Source organism: Peromyscus eremicus, chromosome 9 (assembly GCF_949786415.1).
Source record: "Peromyscus eremicus chromosome 9, PerEre_H2_v1, whole genome shotgun sequence".
In the NCBI taxonomy this organism is placed as follows: Eukaryota; Metazoa; Chordata; class Mammalia; order Rodentia; family Cricetidae; genus Peromyscus; species Peromyscus eremicus.
Genome location: NC_081425.1, coordinates 56,348,868 through 56,376,464, shown reverse-complemented (window position 1 = coordinate 56,376,464; position 27,597 = coordinate 56,348,868). Strand labels below are relative to the sequence as shown.

At 45.1% G+C, this 27,597-nt stretch overlaps 1 protein-coding gene across 3 annotated transcripts in view; it reads right to left on the bottom strand.

The window, feature by feature from the left end:
• The window catches only part of Elp3 (elongator acetyltransferase complex subunit 3), a 68,780-nt gene that overhangs the window by 22,511 nt on the left and 18,672 nt on the right, over positions 1–27,597 (bottom strand). For all 3 annotated transcript variants that reach the window (XM_059273453.1, XM_059273455.1, XM_059273454.1), the window contains exons 8-12: positions 15,952–16,113; positions 14,050–14,176; positions 11,352–11,545; positions 2,431–2,521; positions 315–380 (exon numbers count right to left, since the gene is read on the bottom strand). In XM_059273453.1, the coding sequence (XP_059129436.1) occupies positions 315–380; positions 2,431–2,521; positions 11,352–11,545; positions 14,050–14,176; positions 15,952–16,113 (640 nt within the window). The remainder of the gene's footprint in view (positions 1–314; positions 381–2,430; positions 2,522–11,351; positions 11,546–14,049; positions 14,177–15,951; positions 16,114–27,597) is intronic.

Below are 27,597 nucleotides of genomic sequence, written 5' to 3'. Positions count from 1 at the left end.
CACTGCCAAAGGACAAGAACTTGACAGTTACAAAGAAGAGACCAGCAAGGCTCTCCACAGGAAGGCAGCCCCTAGTCATGGGCAGCTACTCACACTTGAGTACATTCAAATCAAATGACTGGAGCTCTGAGTCCCCACTGATGAAAAACAAGGCATAGCCTTGGCTCTCCTAACCTGGCCCTTCCATAACTCAGGGACTCTCATGCCTGGCTTGCCTGACTGGCTGCTCTCTGCTCTGCTGAGTTATTCATTCATTTCTGGGTTTGCTCTTTGAGCAGGTGGGGTACACTGGGATGGATTTAAAGGAGACTGACCTGGTATGGCCGCACTTTGTGATGAATTTCTTGGATTCCAACCTCCCTGGTTCTCACATCTCGGCACTGCCAAAAGGGGAAAAAAAAAAAAAAATCAAATCAAAGTAGTAACTCACTCAATGTTCATTTAAAATAAATCCTGGGCTCAAAATCAAATCTGAACATAACTTACACTGAAACAAAAGAATGAAAACTTAAAAAAGCCATCTTTACTAAATTTGAGGATGGGAATTTGTGAAGTACAGTTTTCCTTTTGAAATGAATTCAGAATTCAAAGAGATCATATATTATCTTGGGGAATATAGAACATTAAGTTAGAAAGTTAGAAAACAGTTTTGCCCAAGAGATTTAACTGTTTGAAAAACACAACCTGAAAATATGATTGAAAATACCATCCTAAAATATGATCACAGAAAAGCAAAAACAAATCCTTAAATTTTCATTGTGTATGACATTAATATTTCTAATGTTATATCATTTTAGATGTATCAAAAGGATACATATTAAAGGCATGTTTCCCTTTAAAGAAAGGCACTGGGGAAGAATGGGGAGCAGGAAGGAAGGGGAGATGCAGAAGGAGCATGAATCATGCATGACACAAGGTGAACCTCAACTACAGATGGCTCTTGGACATCCCTGGCCATGCACAGCTTCCAGGAGACAATGCCAATGCAATGCCTCCTCTGCGTGGCCAGGATCTGTAACCGCCCTCACTCCTGCATCTCAACCCAGTGTGCACGCTCTACAGCCTGACACAGCAGTACAAAATCCTTGCATTATCCAGTGATATGTCCTACGGCACATTCTTCCCCTACAGAATAAACCATAAATACAATTTCAGTATTCTAATATGTTCTACCAGTGAGACAGGATCATGCTAGAAAATCTGATGACATCATGCAAACAATTTTACTAACAATACATCTATAAGAGCTCAGTATTCAGTTTTGCAAAAACAAAGGTATTTTGATGCTTTGAGAAACCTGCCCATAAGGACACTCTGCTGATGTGGCCACCAGATCCTGCAGTTTACCTACTGAGAGCAGAGTCTGTCTTCCAGCCCAGCTCTATACAGGAGACTGTGTGTGGCTGAGTTACCTGCCAGTCAACAGGTATCTGCTGCTTCTACTTCTGGTTTTGCCTGGGGCATGGTTTTGTTTGTTTTTTATAGGGCAGAGATGATAAGTGCTTTCTGCTAAGAACATTGCCTATGGGACTTGGGTCTTTGGATTTACTCCTGGGCCACTTTGCAGAGGCTAGCAAGGGTTGGGTGGGGCAGGACTAAAGAAGACCACTAGACAGGGAGACTGCCAGTAGCCAGGCCTGCTGGTCCCCTAGAAGCGGGTCCTTAGGAGGCCAGAGATGGGAGACTGAGGCCAGCTGGAGAGTGGAGAGCAGAGCAGGCCCACAGTCCTGTGTGGTGCTGCTAATCTGCTTACATGCATTTGCTTATTTCTAAAACTGAAAAGTTGTCTATTACATTTAATTAATTAATTATTATATTATTTTTTTGTTGAATAAATCAATGATATTCAAAAATTTGGACAACGTTCTAATTTTCTTCCTCCACGGTAATTTGAGCAAGTCATGGGCAAGTCCACATATGTGTGCAGTTCCAGCCTTGGAACCATCTCTCTGAAAGCATGGTCCATGCTTAAACACACACGGTCAACAGATTCCCCTCACCCTCTCCCAACTGATGGCACTGCATTCCGACAGCGGAGCCTAACCCCTGATGCCCTGGCCAGGCACCCCTCCTGGCTTATATCTTCAGAAGCCCTAACAAGTTTCTAGGATGCTTCATTTCAAACTCACCACTACCCCTAGAGACCATGAAACTAACAGCTTCCTTCATTCTGTCAGGGTCAAGAGAGAGAAGTTGCTTAGTAAATATAAAGCCAACAGGCCACAGAAGAAGTCAGAAGGGACAAAGGGACAGCGGCAGCCTTTGTCCCATGCACTTCAGCTTCTACATGCTACACAGAACACCTCTAACATACATCAGCTTTCTGACCCAAATGGTACCAGCAATGCCTAAGAGTGGCAGCCCCGGAGATAACGTGTGATGAGATTTCTTTGTCTTTACAGTATACCCGGCAGCCACATTTACTCAAACCTGTATTCCAAGGTCTTTCATTCTTGCAAATGCCAGCTCTCGCAGGTTGCCGTGCTCTACTCCTGAGCTGACGAGGGGCATCGGAATGTCTCTGTAAGAGAAAAAAAAAAAAAAAAAAATCAGTTGTGGAAAATGTAAACCATTCTCCACAGCAGTATGGCAAGGAAATTTAAAAAATGAGAAACAGTGAAAAGCCACAAAGCCATGGAGCAGAAAGCAGAGGCGGAATATCCTAAGGAGGAGAGGGAGCAAGGTTGAGAGCATCCCTACACCCCAGCTTTCCATCTTCAAAGCTGACTTCCGCCCACCTCTTGGGGGGGAGTGTCTGTGAAAGACATCTAATGGAAATCACATCAGAAAACAAAGCACAGCATCTGCCCCAATGCCTGGGAGCCATTAGGAAGGATCTGGGGCTCAGGAGACACTTGTACTAAGTGAAAGAGGAATGAAAAGAAAGAATCCTCAACTCAATGAGAAGAAGTGACAACTCTGATTCACATGCCACTTTGCAAACACTTTCCCACACAGTAGCTGAAAGCCACCAAGAAGGTCAAAAGCCTCTCTATAACTGTTTTCACAGACCCTACCCCGTTTCCCCCCAAATCTAAACCAGAAGGGACTCTGCTTTAGGGGAATGACATCTTGCCTAAGGAAGAGGAAATGAGACTTCTCTTCTGCATTGGTATAGCAGAGTGCCAGACATCAAGGGGACGCCGAGCAGAAGCTGAAGTTAGGGGCTGTACTGTACCAGCTCCAGAAAGCCCATCAATGAGCACAAAGAAACATTTCACAATCTATCAGGCTCTGGAATCCAGAGGGTTCTATGAAGATACTATACAGAGAAACACAGCAGGAGGCCCAAAGTGAGAGCGACAGAAGAAATTTCTTGTATGTTTTTGACTAATTAGTTAGCATACACTGTTTATGTATAGTTTTTAGTAAAATAATTCTTTTTTTCTTTTGGTTTTTCGAGACAGGGTTTCTCTGTGGAGTTTTGGAGCCTGTCCTGGATCTCGCTCTGTAGACCAGGCTGGCCTCGAACTCACAGAGATCCGCCTGGCTCTGCCTCCCGAGTGCTGGGATTAAAGGTGTGCGTCAACACCGCCCAGCCAGTAAAATAATTCTCAAGCCAAATACAAAATCTTCTAAGTGCCCCCTTAACATTGAATTTTTTTTTTTTTTTTTTTTTGGTTTTTGGTTTTTGGTTTTTCGAGACAGGGTTTCTCTGTGTAGCTTTGTGCCTTTCCTGGAACTCACTTGGTAGCCCAGGCTGGCCTCGAACTCAGAGAGATCCGCCTGCCTCTGCCTCCCGAGTGCTGGGATTAAAGGCGTGTGCCACCACCGCCCAGCCTGAAATATTTTATAGTAACTTGTAAGTGTATGGAATATATAACTATCATCATATTAACATACTAAATATTTTAAAACCTGAAATACACTTCCAAACACTTGTTATACATGGTCTGAAATTAACCTGAGATGATCAGCAGTGGCCATGCTAACTGTAAGCGACATACATTTTGTGTCTTGTTATTCATGGTAGTTATGTCTGATAAGGCTGCTATGAACAACGAACCAGGGAAAACTAGAGTAACTGTTCCTAGAAAGTGCAGGGCTAGGGCTAGCTCAACTGACTCGAGCTAACCTTGCTTTGTGTGTGTTTGGGTTAAAATAACAACGACACATTTACCAGGAAGCTGCTATATAATCTGTAGGACCTAGCACAAAGTCAGAACATGTAGCCTCTTACTATAAAGTTGTTAACAATGTCAAGATGGTAACAGGGGTAGCAAGCCAGGTGCTAGGCCCGGGAGACCCCACAGGCTGCATGTTCTCATAGATGCCAACTACCAGAGAGGTCCTGGCAACACAGGGCCTTACTAGAATGCCACCTACCTTACTGTCTGTCACTATAAAAATGAAACACGGCTTGAATGGTCTTTGGTAGTGACATGCCTGGAGCAGAGCAGATGGAAGCGCTCAGTCATTAAGGAACAGAAATGTGGCAGCTACAACTCTAGAGACAGTATCCTTCACTGGAACTGAGGGGTACACTTCTGCACTGGCCAAGCATCTTCTCCATGCAGAGCAGTGCATGACGGATCTGAACTCCACACTCAGACTGGGTTACAGCTCTGGAGAAGAAGAACCTGGGACAGGCTGTTAAGTGGTTGACCTTGTTGGCTCATCGAGGCAGGAGTTAAAATTCCTTTTAGGTTTCTCTAAGTAATTCAATCTAGTCTCTGGCATAAACAGGGACTACACATGCGAATATTGGCTCCATGGTAATATTTCAAGCTTAGAGGTGCTAATATTTACATTTTGCTCATCAAAAGCCTTTCCAAGCCATGTTTAGAGCTGTTTCTGTCTTCTAAGTTTCTCATGCACCAGAAGCACGCTTTGGTTGCAAACTGGTATTCCTAGGCTGACGCCTCCCAGTGATTTAGTATCGTATCACGGCAGACAGCTGTCAAATAGCCTAGGGCAGCGGCACTCTAATGCGGAGCCCATCATGTGCCTGGACAGAATCTTACACTTAATCACTGACTACACTCCTCGGGGCTAGAATACAGAACCTTCCAGCAGGATGTGCTTCATAAAAACACCCAGGAAGATGCTCCTGACTCAACTGTCAGATAGCTAAAAAGTATGAGACAGTTAAGAGGCAGGCAGGGGGCGGGGTATAGGAAATAACCAATGGAAACATCAAGGGATCGATTAGTAAGACAGACAAGCAGAAGGAAAAGCTGAAATACGGTGCTTTCACTTGCATTACCTCCTCTAGAGACCTGCCTAAAACACAGCCTCTAACTCTTTTCACCGTGTACAGCCTAACAGTTGCTAGCCAACCAGGGTGGTGGATGTTAGGAGGCTGAGTTCCTAAAGGACCAGAAGAGAAAGACACCCGTGACTATGACTTCAAACAAAAACAAAGGAGGTACAGCATGCCCCAGGAGGAGGCTTTTCTTGGTCAGCAGGGGCTTCTTTCTACAAGCCTGACTGCCAGCCTCCACATTAGAGTGAGGTGCTTAAGATATGCTTGGACCAGCAGCAGAACTAGCCTAAAACTTGAAGATTGAAGTTAGAAGGAACTGGCTGAGTGAAATACCACTTGTCTCAGCCACTTCACACTGCTGAACACCTAGCCTTCCCTCTGTACCTTTATACACTTGACTATATACATGTGTGTGTTTCTGTGTGCACACAAGGGCAGGTGTCCACAGAGTCCAGAAGAGGGTGTCAGATTCCCTGGAGCTGGAGTTACAGGTAGCTGTGAGATGCCTACTGTGGATGCTGGGTCAGAACTCTGGTCCTCTGCAATAGCAGTATTGGTGTTTAATGGCTGAGCCATCTCTCCAGCCCTTCCTCTGCACTTTTGTAATAAGGTTATGCTGCTCATTTACATTTTCATTTAACGTTTTATCATCCAGCTCTTGATACAAGTTTCTTTCTTGAGGTTCAGACACAACAAATTCTACCTCAGTCTGAGTATAAATTTTTATACTCCTTGAAATGAAACTTCAGGGTTTTAAACACACTCAATGTAATTCACACCAGGAGTGTTGCTGTCAGATGTTCTGGTACTTGATCGAGTGTCCCAGTCTGGCAGGATCTGTCAGTTCCCTAGCTTCCTGTTTGTCCAGGTAAGAGGATTCAAAATGAGTTAACATTTATTAATTTCTTTTGGGGGGTTATCTCCATAAAAAGCACCCCCCTTTTTTTTGTACTCTGGATCCCATGACTTGTAAATTAGACACAAACAAGTCATGTAAGAAAGAACACAAGGAATAATCAGACACAAGGCAAGTGCTAATCCCCACTAACAGGAAATGCAAATCATACCCTCAATGTAAAGAGTTATAGGCATGCAGTGTTATAGAGGATGAGAAAAAAAGGAATAGTTTATATGAATTGGCATAATCTCTTTAGAAACACTTGTTAATTGTATCTATATACACAGCAAACTCCATCCCATTATAGTTCTCTTTTTTCAAAAAAGACTTAAAGCATTAAAATAATGATAAAAAATTCATAGATCCATTACCATATGCAATTCTTTCCATGGATTATACTACTATAATAGAAGTGAAAATTTCTATACACACTGATTTGAGCTATAGAGACCAGGATTATAAAGGAGGCTGGCATGGTGGACATACCTTTAATCACAGCCCTTAAGAAGCACATAGAGAGATCCTGTCTCAAGGGTGGGGGTGGGGGTGGGGATGAAAAGAGAACTGAGTGATGGTTAATCTCAACTGTCAATCTGATGAGGTCTAGAACTATTTGGGAGACAGGCCTCTGGGAATGCCTGTGGGAGATTATCTTGACTAGTAGATTGAGGTTGCAATACCCGCCCGCCCACTGTGGGTGGCGCCATTCCCTGGGGTGAGATCCTGCAGGGGAAAGTGAGATGAGCAAGAACAGTCTTCACCTTCTGTGCTGCCCCAAACTCCTCCTGCTATGACCTTCTTGACCTGTCACTGTAGCCTGAGACTGTGGGCTAAAAACACTACTCTTTCCTTTAAGTTTGTTTGTTTGTTTTTTTTTTTTTAATCACAGCAACAGAAAAGTAACTAAGACAACCTGAAAGCAACCTAAATGTCTGCCTAGTAACAGGACCACTTACGACATAAGACAAACTGACCTAGGATTGTTATGCTACCATTAAATTATAGCCCTGAATAGGATCTTAATCTTTTTTTTTAATCTGAAAGCTTTTAATTAACTATATATAAGCTTTTAATATCTATTCATAAACAGGTCCCAGAGTAAGCTTCTGATGTATCAATACATTGTAGAAGGTTTATCGCATTATTTAGCACATCTATCCCCCACCGTATCAATTCTTTGTGACAAGAACACTCAAAATTCTTTCTTATCACACTTGCTTTTGGGGAGGGGGACAGTGGGCCTAGGATTGAACCCTGGGCCTCACTTGCTGGGCAAATGTTCTATGGCTGGGCTATACTTCAGCCTCATTTCCTTGACATATGCAACTTTGCAGCTCTCACCTCCCTAATACACCAACAGAGAAGGGCGCCCTCCTACTTAGCTGTAATTTTGTTTCAATTGACGAATGATGACCTAATGAAAGCCAGCCTGGTTCTACTTCATACTTGTGTGGGATCAGCTTGTTTAGATTCCATACACTAGTGAGATAAAGTGGCCTTTGGTTCTCTGTATCTGGCTTATTTCATGTAAACACTGTCATATTTACCAGTCTCTGTAAAGATGAATTTCCATCACACAAAGACGTTTTTGTAAACAGTATAAACTCATTGTTCACACATGTGCTGAAGGAACTGTAAGTTCTAGACCATTATTGTATTCGTGTGGACAGAGTACTGTGTGGCTAGCTATGAAGGCATGATACATTTGGAAAGTTAATATATCATACCTTGCCGAAGCCAAAGCATTACATCCCATGTTGGTGAAGCACTGACCTGACAGTAAACCACGCCGTGTAAACGTGGACCAGCGTATGCAACCTTACACAAACGTGGACCAGCATATGCAACCTTACACAAACGTGGACCAGCGCATGCAACCTTACACACTGCCTCAGGGTCGCACAAGTGGAGGCTCAACTTCCAGTGACTATTGAGGGCAAAGGGAACTCAGAGTCTAGAATAAGTTTGAGGAATTTTTAAGTGCAGTACAGCACCCCTCAGTATTCCAGGACCACCTGCAGGCACCACGGAACTCTTGTTTCTATGAAGATGATGCCATATGCATGCTTTCGATGCTCTCCAGATGACCCATCGTGTGGTACAAGGGAAGTCCTGGGGAGTCACGGCTACACTGTTGTAGAGAAGAACGGCAGAGTGTTTGTGTGCGCACGTAGCTTCTCCTGGGGAAGTTTTTATCTGGGGTTGGTTGAGGCCATGGATGCAGAACTCAAGAACACAGAAAGCCAGATGTACACAGAAGATCTGGAAATAAACATGGGCACAAACCAAAGAGCAGAACGGTGGGGCAGCTCAGTGGGTAGAGCGCCTGAGACTCGAGGTCGGTTCCCGGAACCCATGGTGGAAGGAGAACTGACGCCTGAAAGCTGTACACACACACACACACACACACACACACATATACACACACGCGCACGCGCACACACAAACTGACTCCTGAAAGCTGTCCTCTGACCTCCATATCCTCACAGTGGTAACTGTGTGTAGACACCACACACACAAAGATAATAAAAGCCAAGTAGCAAAATATAAAAAAAATATGAATTTCCATGCAGATAGGCACACTATCATTTCAGCAATAATATCTAACCAAAAACATAAAATCAAAATATCTTGAAGAAATTCTCCCCATGTTTACCAAAACCAGTGTTTTACTGGACCATAGTAGGCTATACAAACCAAAACCTCTATGGATGAAAACTTGTGTAATAAGTATCATAGTTATATTTTAAAACCATCAAAATAAAACATAATTTTAAAAGATAAAATGGAAAACATTATAAAAAGACTGTCTCTGAATTAAACCAGCCAAGGGTTCTCTTCAAAGTTAGGCGAGTTACCAGCGCACATCGTGGAAACCTGACCCCGCGCTGGCGCTGAGGCGGTGCCTCGCCAGGTGTGGACTGTTGAAGCTTTGCTCTCTTCCAACAGCTGTCCCTGGACTCAATCCTGACTCCACACCTTCAGGAGAGCTCGCCATCCCTTGTGTTTGTGAAGCCGAGGGCGTCCTCCAAAGCCTCAAGGCTGCACACTCCATGCTCCCTTTCCCTCAGATACTTAAGAGATGGGGGCTGCTGTCACCCCTAAATCCTTACTGCCTCAGCTGGTGCAGGCAGAGCCACGGTCCATGATGCTCTTTCCTGAGGTCCCTGAAATGAAGCTGCTCATGTTACACGCGTCTCTGCTGCCGCTGACTCAGCAGTAAGGAAACAGGAGGCTTCCTCTTCCATTAGAAGACCCTGGTTCTCGGGGTGGGTGCGGTGGTGGGACTGGCCTCTTCTGTGACTGGGCTGTCCAGTCAGACTCGCATGACCGCTGCCTTTGCCTCAGTTACTGCACTGTTCTTGTCCTGCTCCTCTCTCCTGTGGTACTAACTCACATCTTGGGAAACGATCTCTAAGTCACAGAAGAAGTTTGAATAACTACGGTCCTGACCCACCAGAGAGTAAGAAGTGAGTACGACGTGGCAAGACTTGGGACACTCGGACAGCTCATGTGAGCAGATTCTATCACAACCACAAAACTGCCCAACAGACACTCTGCTGTTGTTCCAGCAGCGTCTCAACCAAGTCCTTCCAGCAAAAGGAGCCAGTCCCCATCTTGTATTTAGCTGTCACATTTCTTCAGTCTCTATCAAACAGAACTCACTCCCTGACCCTGACACTTTGAGAGAGGAAGCGCTAGTCATTTTCTAGAATGTGCGTCTACTTGGGGTTGTATAATGTTGGCTCGTGATTAGACGTAGTTACAGACACTGGCTGAGGTGATGCTGTGGTGTCAACCGGTCCTAGCAGGTGGCGCACAACTGACTTCACTAGTTTTGGATAATGCTCACTCCAGTCAGTGGCCAGGCTTCTCCCTTGAACTTTGTAGTAAGTATACTGTGGGGGAAACTTCAACTACGTTTAGTCGGTTCTAGCTCTTTGGTAGGTAAGCAGTCAGTAGGGAATTACATTCTTTCAGGCTTTCACCAACACTGCAGAGGTGAACCAGACCCACCGCTCCTACAGAGCACACAGGGTTAGGTTCCCATGAGCCTCTCCTGCCAGAGTTTTTTGTCAACCATCAATAAATAAGCGCCTGCCCTCTGCGTTTCTGTTTAAAGACACCTTATTTAAGCTATGTAGTTGATTAATTGGCCGACGGTTCTCTCTGGGCTTTCTCAATAAAGGTTCCCCAGCACAACCTACTCCCTCCATAAGCCATTTCACGGCCTTCCAGCACTTAGGAGCAATAGAGCAACATGAGCACTGTGTTTGGAGGTCATTCTAAAGAGCCAATTCTTAACTAGCTCACAAAAACCTGAAAAATGGAGCATTAAGCTGAGTGCAAAAAGAACACTTGCTTACAGTGTGAAGGCTGCAAAAAGGCAGAGAGGCACTGTTCTGACCTCAGTTAAGAGTGTGTACATGAGCGACCCAAATTGTTCACTCTTCTGAGAATGATTTATGGCAAATGTGTTACGAGGATAGAGTCTGAATCACACAATTTTCTAGTAGGTAAATTTGCAAATACAGAATCGACATGTAAAGAAGACTGCTGATATTATGCTTCTGAGGCACACAAATTACTGACCTAATTAAGATTAGCAGTTGGACCGGAGGACTCCTACTTCATTGATTTGGTTACAATTTATTAACACACACACACATCTACATGTCTACAGCAGTGTGTGTTTGCTTGTGCATGCATGCGTGTGCATGTACATGGAGGCCAAAGAACAAGCTATGGTGTGGTTCCTTAGGTGCTGTCCACATCCTTTTGAGACAGAATTCCAGTGGTCTGGAATTCACCCAAGTAAGCTAGGCTGGCTGGTCACTGAGCCTCCAGGGCCTGCCTGTGTCTCTCCCCAGTGCTGAGATTACAAGCATGTGTGACCACACTGGGCTTTCTTTACCTGGGTTCTGGGGATCACAGTCAGGTCCTCATGCTTTCATGGAAGTACTTTACTGACTGACCCATCTACCCAGCCCCTTAATATATTTATTTTGATGTTCAAATTGTCCTAGAGTTTGCCCATGGGACCCCTTCAAGTTGTTCTTCCTTTCCTGGCTCATGGTTAGTAGATGATGAATATATACAACATTGGCCACGAGGCCTGGGCACACTCCCCTTAATCATACACATGGCATTCCCGATAGTCTACTTCTAATTTAAGAAAGAATCCGAAACTCCGCTACCTAAGCAGACTGCTCTCTGCTTATCTGGGGGCTGAAAAGTAGCACGCACCTCTGAACTCGGTACACACGCGTCCACGGGGGCACGAGGGCGAGGATCCGAGCCACCAGCTCGACCAGGTCACTGGGAGAATAGCTCCTGTATCTTCCTGACTTCCACAGCTCATACAGCCCGGTTCCACGGATCACCAGGGTAGGGTACAGCTTCAAACCATCAGGACGAAAAGCAGGGTTCTCAAAAAATTCCTAGAGACAGGGAACCAAAAATTACCCTTCCGTTAGTTCTGTCCCACAGGGAAGGCTCACGCCCACGTCAGCTTCTCTCCACCTGCAGCAGGCCTGGAGCTACCTGTCCCTTCTGCCAGCAAGTGTACCCTGGGATGACAAGATGTCGCTGCTGAGTAACCCCAGCCTGTGCTGCACGATACAGCCTCCTGTGCAGCCTGTCTATGGCTGCTGCCAGCCTCACACTGAGCATTACTCTTTGGAAAGGCTACCTTCCTTCCAGATGACAACATCTTTTAACAGTATACATGACTGTTTAAACTTCTGAAAACTTGTGGAAAAGGATTTTTTTTTTTCTTCGAGACAGGGTTTTTCTCTATGTAGCTTTGCGCCTTTCCTGGATCTCACTCTGTAGCCCAGGCTGGCCTCGAACTCATAGAGATCCGCCTGGCTCTACCTCCCGAGTGCTGGGATTAAAGGCGTGCGCCACCACCACCTGGTGTGGAAAAAGATTTTAAGTAAGTCTCATCAAAGCCTACAATGCAAACAAAGGGAAAACAAACAAACAAATCTTTACAATGTTTACACTAGGGCCCTTTACAGAGAAAGTCGCTGATCCCAGGATGCCACACTTTTGTCCTCAGGCCAACTGGCTCCACAGTCCATTTGCTATCTGGACACTGAGCAATTCTCCTGGCTCATCTACTTCGACACAGTCCTGCAGGCTGCTCCTTTACCTGGGAGGCAGCAGGGAGACACCAGGCTTTGTCCTTTCTAGACTCTGCATGGCGCTGCCTCTAATCTTGACTGTGCATCACTGAATGGACAGGGCCCCGTCCTTCCCACCCCTGCCCCTCTATCAGGATCCACCCAGCCGGCAGTGCTCTCGCTCAGGGAACTTTAAAATGTGCCTTGAAATCTCCAGCTACACGATCCTTGCACACTTTCCACTGTTTAAGTTGCTTTTCAAGCAAATGTAACTGTAGGTTTTGGATTTCATTGACTGTCACCTTCTTGAATGCTGTATTCTTGTTGCACCATGTGGTCTTAGAGACATTCTTTTGTAATTGTGTGATTTCCTTTGTAACATTTATATTTTACAGATTCATCAAGTCTTTAATCAACATTTTAGACACTCACAAAAAAACATGCAGGCAAGCCCTTCTCTGCCTAACTCGAATCTACACTGAGCACATGATGTCTGAGAAGTTCTGGTTCCAGGAGACACATGGGCTGCTATGTTCCTTTTGTAAGGATGAAGCTAGACCGAACTGGTCCTGGACCCATGATTACACACAGAGAGTTAAAACATGGGTTTCTCTCTTTCTCCTCTAAAATCGCAAGGCAAGATGAAATATGTTCAAAGAAGTGTAAACAAAGAACAAGAAAGGAGATGAGGGGCATGTGGGATGGTACCATGACTTGAAAACAGGAAACAGAAGAAGGCTGGCACACATGTTGAAAGGGGAGAAAACTGCACATTAAGAGGCTAATGAAGGCCAGCTCATCACACCACAGTCCCATAAATATGCTCACATATCAAAAGGCCCAGGAATCAGGCAGAGTGGACAGACATGGAATAAAAACAGACACTGGATCCATGTCTGCATACAGAGGGACTTGTCTATTCCCTGTGCTGGCAGAGAAGGTTGTTTTCCCCCTCTGGGGTCATGGGACTATAGGATTCTGGCTGGCCACAATGGATGAGAACAGAAAAGCCAGCATCTGACTGACGGGCCCTGTGCCTTACCTATGCCACCTGCCACCATGTGGAAATGTCACTTCTTGTGATACCGTAAATGCTTGTGTTAATATTAAGTAAAAAAAGCTACATCAAGAAAAACCTCCCGGGCTGGAGAGATGGCTCAGTGGTTAAGAGCACTGGCTGCTCTTCCAGAGGTCCTGAGTTCAATTCCCAGCAACCACATGGTGGCTCACAACCATCTGTAATGAGATCTGATGACCTCTGGTCTGCAGGCAAACACGCAGCCAGAACACTGTATACATAATAAATAAATAAATAAATACTTAAAAAAAAGAAAAACCTCTCTCATCTACATGTAAATGTGAGTGTGCCTGTATTACATATGCATAAACAACCTCAGTTCCTCAAAGCCCAAGCATTTTACAGTTAAAAAAAAAAAAATGTGTAAAAGTGTTTGTCTACATGTGTGCCTAGTGCCCAGGGAGGCCAGAAGAAGGTGTTGGATCCCTGGAAACGGAGTTTCAGACAGTTATGAGCTACCATGTGGGTGCTGGGAATAGAACCCAGGTCCTCTGGAAGAGTAGTCAGTGCTCTAACCACTTAGCCATCTCTCCAACCCCAAACTTGACAAGACTATATTAAAATACAGTTTCTGTCTGACACTGGGGAGGTGGGTGACCCTTCTTTATTGTGTTTCTAATATTTTGGAACAGGTCTTATAGCTTTAAGAATGGAAAACACAAACGTAAAGAAGCAAGAGCAGAGAGGAACAGGAAGCTCGCAGAAGCGATCTGGCTCTGCCAGCTCAGGGCACACTCACTATGAACTGCTCGATGTCTCTTTCCAGCCCCACGTTCGGAAGGTCAGGCATCATGTGAGCCACCACTTTGAAACCACAGTCTTTGGCCAGGTGGAATGATTCACAAGTCGCCTTCACAGTGTGGCCCCTGGGGAGAAAACACATTACCTGTTAGACAAATAAACGGACGATCAAGTTAACGGGGTGGGTGGTGGGGGTAGGTGGAGTAGGGTGGGTGGTAGGTGGTGAAGGAGGAGGGAAACAATCCATGAGACTGAGTCACCTGGTTGGGAACAGAACCCCAGAAGTCAGTCTTAACACAGCTCCAGGGATGCTGGAGGAAAACCACTGTGCTTCCAAGACACTGTTCAGAAACCTCTCATGCACCTGCTCAAAGGCCTGGAATTAAAGGCTGGGAAATAAGGACCACTGCGTACCAGATGACACAGCTCAGCACCATCTGTGAAATCAGTTTATTACTGCAGCATCGGCGTTAAATAAGGGCCATACAGAAGCCAGGCAGGGCGGCTACCCACTTAGAGTCCTGGCACTTGGGAGGTGGAAGCAGGAGCCTTCAAGATGGTCCTTGGCTACAGACCAGGTTTGGAGCCACATTGGGCAACAACCACAACAAACCAAACCATGAAGGAGCTTTGACTTGAGATGTCATTTCACTTAGGGTTAGGAAATACTGGTAAAGGAAGGAACGACAATCCGAAGCAGATCCCCAGTATGTTCCAGGGTCTGTCATGGAAGGTTTTGCCGGCACAGGGTTGGATCAAACCTTTCAGCGTTCCTTTCCTGCCACATCCAAGCAGGCATCGGCTTGGATGACAGCTGGGGTGACTAACCAGTGAAGCCTGTGACAATTCCTTCTCCATCAAGATGCTCCCACTTAGCACAGAAGGGTCTCAGAAGCCATGGCTCTATCGGACTCCCTTTGGATCCCCACTTATGCCCAAGACCCCATTCTTATTTCTAATTAGTTTTCACTAGTGACGACCAAAGTTCTGGGATGAGGCTTGGACTTTCTTCTGAGATCTGCACTCAATTATTCTACTTCAAAGTTACTGTACGATATGGTCACGACTGTGTATGTGGCTTTAAAAATTAAATTATAAAGAAATATTCATTTCCTCGGCTGTCCTGTCTGTGTCATGGGGCAGTGATGTTATGGAAAGTGGTGGTCCCACCTAGCCCTGCTCTAAAGCATGTAACATTTAGTGTATCAGAGTGAAACCTCTTCCTCCCAAGGTTCCTGGACTTCCCTCCCAGCAGTCACCAAGCAGCACCCACTGCTTTCCAGGACTCCAGGGTTTCCTGCTTAAATTACTCCAACAGCTACGGGCCGAGTCTGTCTCCCTTCAGCCCCCTTTAAACCATCACCCATATTGGAGGGTTCTTACTTCAACTCAGGCATGCTCCTGTCTTAGCTCCCAGCCTGCTTCCTGATTAAGGCCAGGCTCTTGGGGCTGATTCCTGGGCCTCATAATCCAGGCCTCTGCTTACCATGTGCTTCCATCCTCAAACAGCTTCCCTCCGGGGCATGCAATTAACTCTAGGCTCCTTTTAGCCTCAGTTTAGATGTCATTTCTTTAGGAAGCTTCCCTGGCCATCTCCACGGGGACTCCCTAGCACAGCCTGTGACTACCACACTCTCCAAGCAGCCTTCCTGTGTGAGACTTTCCCTACATGACTTTGCTCTGCTCAGGTTCCTCTTTTGTAGGTACAATACCCACCAGGTTTTCCCTGTGCTTAGAAGTACCCAACAGATCTCTGTTACTGAAAGGACAAAGTCCTGGGCCTGCCGTTCCTCTAGGCTGCTTTTCTCTGGGACTGGGCTCAAGGAAGAAGCGTGAGTACGGACAGAGAGAAGCCAGTGAGACAGAGAAGGCCTGTGCTGGCCACCTGCCACCATCTCACCTGTTGGTATCCCTGGCCACGTCTTCATAGACACTCTGCACCCCAATCTCCAGTCTCGTGCAGCCATAAGTCAACATGTCGCTTAGGTGCCGCTTCATGCAATAATCCGGCCTGGTCTCAATCGTAATTCCAACGCACTTCGTGAAGCTCCTCTCAGAATGCCTGCAGAGCAGAACTGGAATGACTATACCCGCCACCGTCTGGGGTCATTTCTTCCCAGCCTGCCTTCTCTTAGTCTTTCCAGGACGAGACAGTAGCTAAGTGTGTGGGCTCTGGAGCCAGACAGTGTAAGTTCAAATCTCAGCTCTGCTACTTCCTCACCAGGCAAACAGCAATGCTATTAACCTCTCTGGCATCTTCATCCACAAAACGATGGTAACGATGGTACCCACACTTCACAGAGCTGACACAAGTGCACAGCGCATCCTCATGTCATTACCGTTATCATTATTATTCACACGCAGTTAGCTGCAGCCATAATCATCTTGAAAACAGTGATTTCAACTGTGAAAAGCTGTTTCTCAATTCCTAGCAACCGAGTTCACATGAGCAAAAGCCATCTGCATTACTTACTTCTCACGGCATCACAGAGCCATTTTAAATACAGGAGACAAAGGGGAGAGGGAGCAGTGGAGGCCGCAGGGATCAACCCAGAAGCCTAGCTTCTAGCAATGTGCAAAATTAGGGAGCTTTTTTTTTCTTTTTTCCGTTTTTCTCACCAAGTCTAGATACAAGATAGTGAGGACCATGTTGGATTTAAGTTATCTGAGGCAATGGCCTAACTGCTGGCCCAAGGTCATAGCATCTATCGGGGTCTGGTGAGGTGAGGTGGCAGAAACTCAGTGAAGGAGGTCACTGTGGTCTATCAACCGAGAGGTCCTATCACTCAAGCTCAAACGGATTCAAGATACAAGGTGGATAAATAAAATCCAAGTTAGGCACTGAAGGTGGCTCTGTCGACCTCTGGGTCGCAGCATCTGTCTCAGCATCTCTACCCCTAACTGTAACCGTTCTTCGCTCCCTTCCATACTGTTCTCATCGGGTGGTAGGAGAGCGAGGGAAACCTTCTGCAGTTATTTACTTCTCTTCTTTCTAAAGGAGCTTTGAAAAGCAGACAGCATTAATGATTTGTAACTTAGTTTCATTTCTTCATTCTTCTGTGTCAATTAAAACTGACAAATTTAAAATGATAAGAATTAGAGTGTGAAGACTCACTGAGCTGCAGGACTGGCTGTACAGTCCTACCTAACACATTGGAAGTCTTCTGTGAGACGTGACATTGGCCGAAACACAGAGGAAAGGAAACACCTAAGGAGTGAATTTTAAGAAAAGAGGGTTCATAGCATAGCAAGTGCTGTTTAAGACAGGGCAGTAACTCCTCCCTCCTCTCTCCAATTTCCCACAAAGTCCTGTGCCTGCCAAACAGTGGAAACCAAGACAGCGAGGATGAGAAGCACATGATAAGGCACACGATAAACACAACACATCTGCTTCCAACAGCAATTATGGGCTCCAGAACTATCTAAAATTAGAAGAAAGAAAACAAGAAAGAAACCACTGTGAAGAAAGCATAGTATATAGATGGATGAAAGAAGGTAGAAAGCTCTGAGTATTTTTCAAAAAAGTAACTGAAAACATCCTAGAATCCAGACTCTAACATGTACCACAAACCTTCCTATTAATTGGTATTTCTCAAAAGCAATGGCCATAGGCAAGATGACAGCTCCATCACTGTGGAAGACTAAGGAGTTGGCAACAGCAGCAGCGAGGACCTGCCCAGAGGAAAGGAAAACCTATGAACTCATCTGTCTGTTACAGAGCATCCATGACCCACGGAGGATACAGGAGGCTGCTACAAGCACGACACCACCACCTTGTGAATCAAAACACAGTACTCAGAGGCAAATCTTACTCTCAAAAACTTAACTCCATTTTAAAAATGAAACATGGAGAAAGAGAAAATAACTCACACTTTAAAAAGCCAGTGGTAGTGTACGCCTTTAATCCCAGCACTCAGGAGGCAGAGGCAGGCAGATCTCTGTGAGTGAGGCCAGCCTGGTCTACAGGGCAAGTTCCAGGATAGCCTGGGCTACACAGAGAAACCCTGTCTTGAAAAACCAAACAAAAGGGCTAGTGTTTTAGATTTCCTTTCAGAATTGTATTTCCATCCAAAAAGCAATGAAGTGGAAATTCTAATCAAATCTGAACAATCAAAACAACGGTGTTTCCACGAGCTGAGGTGACTCTGCTGTTGCTGTATGTAGTCTGCTACCTTAGTAACCCTGCTGCCTCATTTAGGAGATGTAAGGATGTCTATGGGACAGTCTTTCTCAGCCGCAAGTGTGTGTAGACAAGATGCTACTTAGTCTGAGCACCTCAGGGTCTGCTCCATAACCCCCTATCATTTCGCCAGCTGCTTAGCAAGTGAGCCTCTTTCAGGACTGCAGCCCATACCTTACCTTCTCGGATTTCAGACTTCCTAGGTTCTGGGGCAGAGAAGCTGTTTTACCTTCAAGGAGACAGAGCCAGGACTCAGACTCAGTTTTCCCACTGGAACTACTGCTTTATAATGCAGCTAACAGGTTGTTTTAGGAAGGCTGCAGGGCTGCACTGAACCCTATGCATTTCCTGCAGGTTACAGCTAGGTAAGAAGCTCATGCCCTCTTAGAAACATACCAAGTCAATAATGCACAGTCAGAACTGTTCACAGTGGGCAGGGAGCAGGACGGAGGGCAAGGAGAGCCTCACCTTAGAAATGAAAAGCAAACGAAAGCCATGCCACCCAGTCCTCAACTCGGCTCAAAGACACTGTTCCTCCATGACATCTCAGAACCCTTGGTAAGAGCTCCATGTTCATCCACACTACAAAGTTAGTCTGTTATTTATGGATATGTCTGCTTCTCCTTTTAGACAGGGAGCTCCCAGCAGGCCCAACAATGTTTAGTGACTAATAGCTTAGGAGTTCTGGACTAATTCCTCTAACCAAAACAAAGACATGAACATGGAGAAGGAATAAGTGAGTCTGGTGTAGCTGGGACAGAGGAGGACTCTGTCCCTTCTCAGAGCCTCTAGATGAATGCTGGCTGTCTTCCCTCTTGCAAACAGTAGAGGTCCCTCTAATAGGGCAGATTCAGGACAAACTAAAAATCTACTAGTTATCCCAGAGTTGCTTCACAGTCAAGCTATGGGATCCCAAACTCAACCCATTCAAGCTAAACAGAAGTAGATGAGGGCCCAGAGACGAAATACTAGCTTCCGTTAGTCATAATCTACGAACGCTTCCCATCGTCTACAGGCCCCAAATGAGCCATTCTTTGGACTGATGAAGTTGTGCTCGGACTGCTGTCACCTGGGTTATTACTGAATGCTTCAGGACCACAATCACAGAACAAAGGTCCTTTCTAAACTATTACCATACCTGGAAACTCCCTCAAGAAAATCTGATACTTCTCACAATTAGTGAGGCTCTATACTTAAGCCAGTGGGCTTAGAGGATTCATCCATCCCTTTTTTGAGATCATAATCCAATTTCTTTCTAGAGACTGGTTATGTTAATAGGATCTCAAAGACAACAGTCTCTGCCCAATATGACTGAAAAAGCCAAAGAGAGCTCTGATTTTTCAGTAAGCTGGTGACAGTGCAGGTAAGAGGAACTCAGGTATCCTATCACACTAGTCCACAAGGCTGACGACACACTAGAGCGTCCCTTGACGTTCCTGTTTTTATTCTTCCCACAGCTTAATGTTTTATGGTCATGATCAGATAGACAGTTGAGGGACCAAGGGTCCCACAGCAGTAACAGGAAAAAGCCACCAGTATGACATGCTTTTACCATCATACCTATACTGAGGTATCTAAACTTAGGGGTTGAATGCACAGGAGCATCACCAAAAAGCTGCCCCTGACAGAAGGTGATGGCTACGTGAGAAACAAAGTGTGAACACACCTTTCAGATAAACGTCACTCCAATCAAAGTCTTCAAATCACAAGTGTTGGAGACGGTCCCCTTGGGGGACATTTTCGTCCCACTGTTTCATTTTCATGACACCAGGGAAACTAAAGCACAGAACAACTATGTGCTCAAAGCCGCTGACAAGGCAAGTGAGGAGAGAAGTCTACCGGCACACAGGCAAGTGCTCCTTACTTCAGCTTCCTGGGAGGCTGAGGCAGGAGCTGGCCAGGAGTCCAACATCGACCCAGGATGGAGACTTAATGACGACATTTCCACTTTCCCCACTTCATATGCACCGTGTGCCTCTATCCTTCAGATACATGGGTCCTTACTATTTCCTCTTAAGACATTCTCTATCAAGGGATGCAGAGAAAACAACTACACAAAATTATAAAAGGATGGAATTCAATGAAATGATCGTTCTCTGCTAGTGAAAACTAAAGTATGGGGGTGACTAAACCAGTAGACATAAATCCAACCAATATACTAATTATCACTAATTATACCAAATGTTAATACCAGCAAACACTGCAATTAAATGGCACACATTATCAGAATGGGCAACTCTGCCCACTCCCTGCCCACACAAGACTCCAGGCTTCTGTCTGGAAGAAACCTAGTTGGTCTATAAAGGCACAGAGTGGGAGGTAAGCGGATGGAAAGACACACAGGGCCGACAGTAAGCGCATGAGGCTATATGACAGAACTCACATCAAATAAAGAGACTAGTGGAGGGCGTCGGGTCACTGGGGGCTGCCTCGAAGGGCTGTGTGACCTAGCTTTCTCCACCATAAGGTGAGGTGACAGGTTTGCTCTGCCACACTCTTCCTAACGTGCTAAAACTACAGTCTGGAACCTCCAAAACCATGATTGAGGACAACAGCCCTATTCTGTCTAAAGCGGGTATGCTGGGTGCTGTACGGTGCCACACAGCTCACTTACATACCGTCTGAGCGATGCTGACACACTAGGCTGATTTGTACAAACATCCGTCACGGCAGAATTTACTTCCTTTCCAACACACATGCCATGATTCACCAAGAGGGAGCGCACACCCTGGGCCATAAAACAAGTCTCCACAACAAATTAAAAAAAGACAATAAAGAATAAATCTGAAATTGAACTGAATAGGTACTCGGAACAAAATGAAATAAAATCAGAAATCAGTAAAATGTCAAATAAAATCACTGTTTCAAAATATAGAAATGAAACAATTTCCATATAATCCCTGGAATTGAAGAAATAGAAAAGTTATTATGTAAAAATTTACACTGAATAATTAAAATATAATACAATAATAATTTAAAATACAAAATATGAAAATGCATGGTATTTGCATAAAGAATGCCTAGAAGCTGGGCAGGTGGATCTCTGTGAGTTTGAGGCATACTTGGTCTATGTAGTGAGATCCTATCTCAAAAAAAGAAAGAAAGAAAGGGAAAGAGAAGTCTAAAAAAACCCACTTTGAACATTTATATTAGAAAAATGATGATCAAGTTTCTACATCTTACTTAAGTCACTAGAAAAAGAACAACCAAGGGGCTGGAAATATGGCTCAGTAGTTAAAAGCACATACAGCTCTTACAGAGGACCTGAATTTAGTTCCCAGAATCCCTTACTCCAGTTCCAAAATATCTGACCTGCTCATCTGGCTTCTGTGGGCACACACACACACACACACACACACACACTCAAATGCAGACATACACATGAAATAAAAATTAAAAAAAAAAATCATAAGAGCTGGGCGGTGGTGGCGCATGCCTTTAATCCCAGCACTCGGGAGGCAGAGGCAGGTGGATCTTTGTGAGTTCAAGGCCAGCCTGGTCTACAGAGCTAGATCCAGGAAAGGCACAAAGCTACACAGAGAAACCCTGTCTCAAAAAACCAAAAAAAAAAAAACCCATAAAGTAAAAACAATAAATGTCTTTACTGAAGACTGCTAATGGAAAGTAAAGGAAATCTAAATAAATGACGAGACAGGTCATTTCACGACTGACCGACCAGACTGTCAACTCTCTCCCTAGAGTCTGTGTCCTACCATTTAAAAATAGTCTATCATACTTTGTAAGGAAACTGGCCAGTGCCAGCTGATACTGGACTTTACAAAGACATGCAAAGGGCTCAGAGTAACTATCTACAGCAATCTTGCAAAGCAATTACGAAGTCAGAAGATGTGGATTATCTGTCGTGAAGACACACTATGAAGCCACAGTGGTAAAAACAGTGTGGCACTGGTCTCCAAACCAAAACCTGCCAGTGGCATTGCACTGTGTGGCCCACGTGGACAGTCCTTTGACTTTTAACAAAGGACTGATAAAATCTAAACGGGAAAGAGGAGTTCTAAAAAAAACCCTGAAACAATTCACTCTCCATACTGGAAAAAAAGAAACCTTGACTCCCACCTCACAGTACACATAAGAATTAATTCAAGGAGAATTAAATCAGAGAGCTAAATGTGGACACTGAAATTTGAAGTAGAAGATAGCACAGGACTAACCCTGTGTCCTGGGAACACTGGTCGCTTATTAATGACAATACAGAAAGCCAAGGTAAGAAAGAAAAAATTAGTCATATTAATTCTGCCCTTAGAGGTCATCAATAGAATAAAAAGTCAAGTTACAGATGGAGTTCTCGAATCAAGGACATGTAACAGCCCAACGCTCCCCCCAAAAAATCAAAACCAAAACAAAACAAAAAAAAGAAAAGAAAGAAAAAGAAAAAGAAAAAGATTAAACACTTCACAAAGGAAATTTAATCAGACAGCACAAGAGTACATTCAAGTGCTTAATGACATTAGTCATCAGGAAAATGCAAATTAAACCACAATAGATGCCATTACACACCCACCAGAATGGCTAAAATTAAAAGCCTGACAACGGTGTGTCCTGATGCGGATGCAGAACCACTGAGTGCTTGCCCATTAGTGGTGGGAGTACACACAGCACACTGTTTCTGGCTGGCAGTTCTTCATAAAACACCAGCAAACCTAGTTCCCATCACTACCCAAGAACAACACATACATTTAACCGTAAAACGACTTAACAAAAACAGTCACAGTGTTCTCTTCGTAAAGCTGTGAATGGCAAGCAGTCCCATATCCATGGACAGAAGAATGGATGCACACAGTGTGGTCCGTGTACCCAGCAGAATACTTCCTGGAACTAACAGTGAGCAACTACACACGCACCTACCAACCCTGACGAACCTCAGGCAACGGTCAGTGAAAGACCTTCCACAGGAGACCACAAGATGAACAGTTCCATTCATATGAAGTTCTATAATAGGCATAACTCATCTGCTGCAAGAGAAACAACCCAAACTGCCAGAAGAATTGCCAGTTCTGGGAGGTGAAGGTGAGGATTTTTCTGGAGGAGCATAAAGTAACTCTAGTGACACAAATACTCTGCATTATTTATCTGTTTTCACAAGGTCTTGTCAAGTAGCCCAGGTCAGCCTCAAAGTTGAGATCCCCCTGCTTCTGCCTCTTGGCTGCTGGGATTACACCACAGTTGGCAATGTTCTGAACCTTTAAGAGTGTTTTTTGTTACGCAGGTCTGTCAAAACAAATCAAGGGTATGTTAAGTCTGTGTACTCTGCTGTATATAAACTCACTTCGAGGGAAAAACAGCCACCTGAATGCTAGTTAATATGACGCGTGGCAAAGTACCCGGGGAAGACTGCAGAGGTAGCCAGGGCTTCCAGGCCTCTGGAGGCCGCTCTGGTTTCCTTCACAGCCCAGGCAAGAACACGGAATTATCTTTGGGGTTTGGTACTCAGCATTACCTAGCATTCTAGCTTTCCCAAGATATGCAAGGACACAGTTGGAGGATTTAAAGTCACTGATGAGGGGAAAAGAGGAAGGAACGGAAATGACTTTAAAATTCCACAAGGAGAAGGTATGACTCATTGGCTTCTGATGGGTAACTACCCTTTTAAATTGCATCTTGTGAAAACAGCCAAGGAGCACTGAATGTAAAACTGCTTCTGGGCAGAGCTGATTAAAAAGGAATAAAACTCCTTGAAAAGCCTGTTCTGAGTTATCAGGCAACATTCGCACCCTGGCGAATGGGTGACTCAGATGCACGATGGTCTTTTCTCCCAAGTGAAGATTTTTATGGGATGACAGTCATCAGTAATTGTTAAGTCTCTGGAGACCTGAAGAGGCTTAGTCGATGGGATGGTGATTACCAGGGCCGGCTTAACTCAACAGCCTTTCCAGGGGCCAGGCTGCACGGTCTTTGGCAGGCTTGTGTTCCTCCACTTTCTGCCTGCAAAGGGTTCACAGACTTCTGCCTACCAACTAGCCACAATAATAACCAGGCTCACGCTGTTGGGATCTTCTGAAGTCTAATCCTAATCTTGTGAGAACAACAACAACAAAAACAAAAAACCAACAACACAACACAAAACAAAAACCCCTTTAACTACCCAGGTTAGACACAGGTGACCAAGGAGGGACAGCTGGGCCCTTAGTGTGGTCCTAAGGATGCTCAACCTTCCTCCACACTGGTGGCTTGCTTGCCACCCCACGGAACTGTTAGCCCAGTTTAAAATGAACCCTTGAAGAACATCCTGTCCTACTGTCCTACCGAGCAGAGGCACATCAGTGCAATGAGGAAATGTTGGCCATGGCTCAGCAGTGAACCCGCTTCATGAAGGGCGGTGGGCTGCTCTGGGAAACAACTGCTTTCCAAACACCCTCTTTCAAGAGAACAGACAAGTTCTGAAAGGAACACAGCAGACTAAAAGCAGTTTCCTGGGCTGCTCTTCACAATGATGCTAACATTTGAAAATAATTTTGTTTCTAGCTCAGTTCAGAAACTACTGCCTCAAATGACAAAGTTTCCCCTGAACACTTCATTATAGGGGGTTGTATGAAGAATTTACCTCAACAAAGCAAAGAGCAGCTCACAAATCGTCACTTTTCATACTGACTCATGAAGTACAGAGACCAGGGGAGAGAGAGCAAGACACCAGCCCAGTGGGCTACAGAATGGAGCACCACGCTGAGGTGGCTTCATGGCTCCTGGCTTGCACTTTTATTACTTCCTAGGAGCCATTCATGAGATTTGCTGCAATGAAGGCGCAAGGCAGATACATTTTTTAAAGCTAAAAGCAGAGCGCCCTCTTGAGGTGCTGGCCAGGCAGCACCAGAAGAGGCTTTGTTCCCTCGTGGGTTTTGTACAAACGCATCGTGATCTGAATCAAGTGAGCTCGAACATAAAACCCCATTTTTATCACAAAAATAGATGACTTATGGCCAAATACTATGAGGCACCAGAACATTTAGCACCAAAACTGTAGTAAAATTGTCAATGTTTCAATGAAAATGTCAAAGCAGCTGCACCCCAGAAACTCCACATTTACTCAGTTGGCCTACTCCAAAAATGCCCAGGGCTCAAACTCCATGTGGGAGCTCAGAGCAAATTCACAGGAGGTATGCCTTAACACAGCTATAGCTGAACGCTATATATATAAACATAAACACACCACACACCACACACACACCCTTCAACGTAAGAAACCTGTGTTGAGCAAAGGAGGCTATATGTACCTAAGTTGGGAAGATTTATTTGCTTACTTTAAATACTTTTAAATTATTTTTATTTCTTTTAAAAATGCATTATTGTGTGTCTGCTGAGTTCGTATGTGAGTATGGACAGGTATATAGCACGGCACTTATGTGGAGGTCAGACGACTTTCAGGCCTCTCCTTCAGCGTGCTGAGGCTACGCTCTCTAGGCCGTGCTGCTCAGCTGCCCACTCCAGGCTGGCTGGCCGGCCCTCCAGTTTCCAGGTGACTCTTGTCTGTCTCTCATCTCAAAGCTGGGACTACAGATACATGGCACGGATAAACCATCTTGCTGGCCATATTTGCAGTTTTGTGTACGTGCGTGCGTGCGTGCGTGCGTGCGTGTGTGTGTGTGTGTGTGTGTGTGTGTGTGTGTGTGTGTGTGTGTGCTGGTGAGTCTGCACATGTGAGGAGGCCAGAGGACAATCTCAGGCTCATTCTCAGGTGAGAAAAAAGATTCAATGGTATTGAAGGGAACACTGCTGGGATTTCTAGAGGTGAATGAGCTCAGCTGGGAACCCAGAGTGCTGTCACCACTACACCATCTCAGAGCCTTGGACTAACGGTGGCGACATCCCCAAATCACGGTTTATCTACACTGATCACATTTGTCTCTTAAGTATGAAGAGGACTGAGTTGAGTTACATCATTACTCCTGTCAAGTTTGGAAACTGCAGGGCTTCACTAAGCATGACTATTCATGAATGATCAATGTTTTGAATGAAATTATGAAAAAACAGCTGATTGCAAGGTGGGAGAAACGGTGCTGCCTTGTAGACTTTCGTGTGGTGAGAAGTAGGGTCAGGTCGGAATGGACCTGAGGGGAGCTTTGACTGAAGCTGAAGCCTGAGGACACACAAGAATGGACTTTGAGGGGTCATCTGTACCTCCAGAGGTCAGCTGTATGGCATTCTCCTTCGCTTTCACCAAAGAAAAGCCAAAGTTTGAAGGCACACACACACACACACACACACAAACTTTTTACACCTAGCAATTTCAATTTCTAGCATTACAGCAAATTTCAGGCTCTGAAGGTAGCCTGGGGTTTCTACTCCTGTGTTTATGTCTGGACAAGCTGCTTTACCTCTCTGGGCTTTGGACTCCTCGAACGTAAAGTGGAAGAAATCTGAACACTACACTCAAAGGCTTACTGTATGAATAATGACACACTGTACATTGTTCACACAGCAAATGTAAGCCGCCTTTACTCCCAGCTCTTCCTCCTCAGTGATAATCTTGGCCTGTGATGACTTACACAGATAGACATGGATGGAGACATACGTGATGGGACCCTACAGTACAAACTGTTCTGAACAATGCTTTTTGTATCAGCACACGTTGGAGAAGCAAAACTCTCCCATTAGGTGACATCATCCCTCCATGAGGCTGAGACTATCACCTATGATTGAAAATCTCCACTGTGTACCTGCAGCCAAGACTTCCTTTTCCGGACCCTACCAGCCATCTCTACATGCATCATGGGCATTTCAAACATAACAAACCGAAAGTAAACTTAATTTCCTCCCTCAAACCTGAACTTCCCTATGGCTTTTCCATCTTAGTATATGGCATTCCCATCCAACTACTCAAGCCATCCAACGAAGGCTTGGCCGTCACTGCCCCAATGAGCCTCTTCTCCATCACCACTGCCACCAACCTTGATGAACCAAGGTGATAAGGAAGCTTAGAGGCTTCTCCCATTCCCATGGTAACCCTTTAACCTGTCAGTCAGAAGACAGTCCAATGACCTTGCCTGTTAACAAGGATGCAGTGCCACCCCATTGGCTTGAAACAACCTGTTTCTGCATTTCATAAGAACTCCAGCTCCCTAAAAGAGTACATGATCTGGCCCATTGTAGAGAGCCGTGCACGGCTGTGCCTCAAAGATGGCGCGGCGTCTGGTTTCTGCCTTCCCGATGGCAGATGCTCCTTATTTGGCTAAGGCTAGGATCTGGCTTGCTTCTGCACACCTGGACCTAATCTGGCTTGCTTGCGTATGTCTGACCCTAGCGGCATTGTCCACGTGGCACCACGGGGTTGATTGCCCAGTGGCTATAAAGGGCGTGGGCTGACTTTCCCGAGGAGTGATTGTGAGAATGACTGTGAGAGTGACTGTGAGT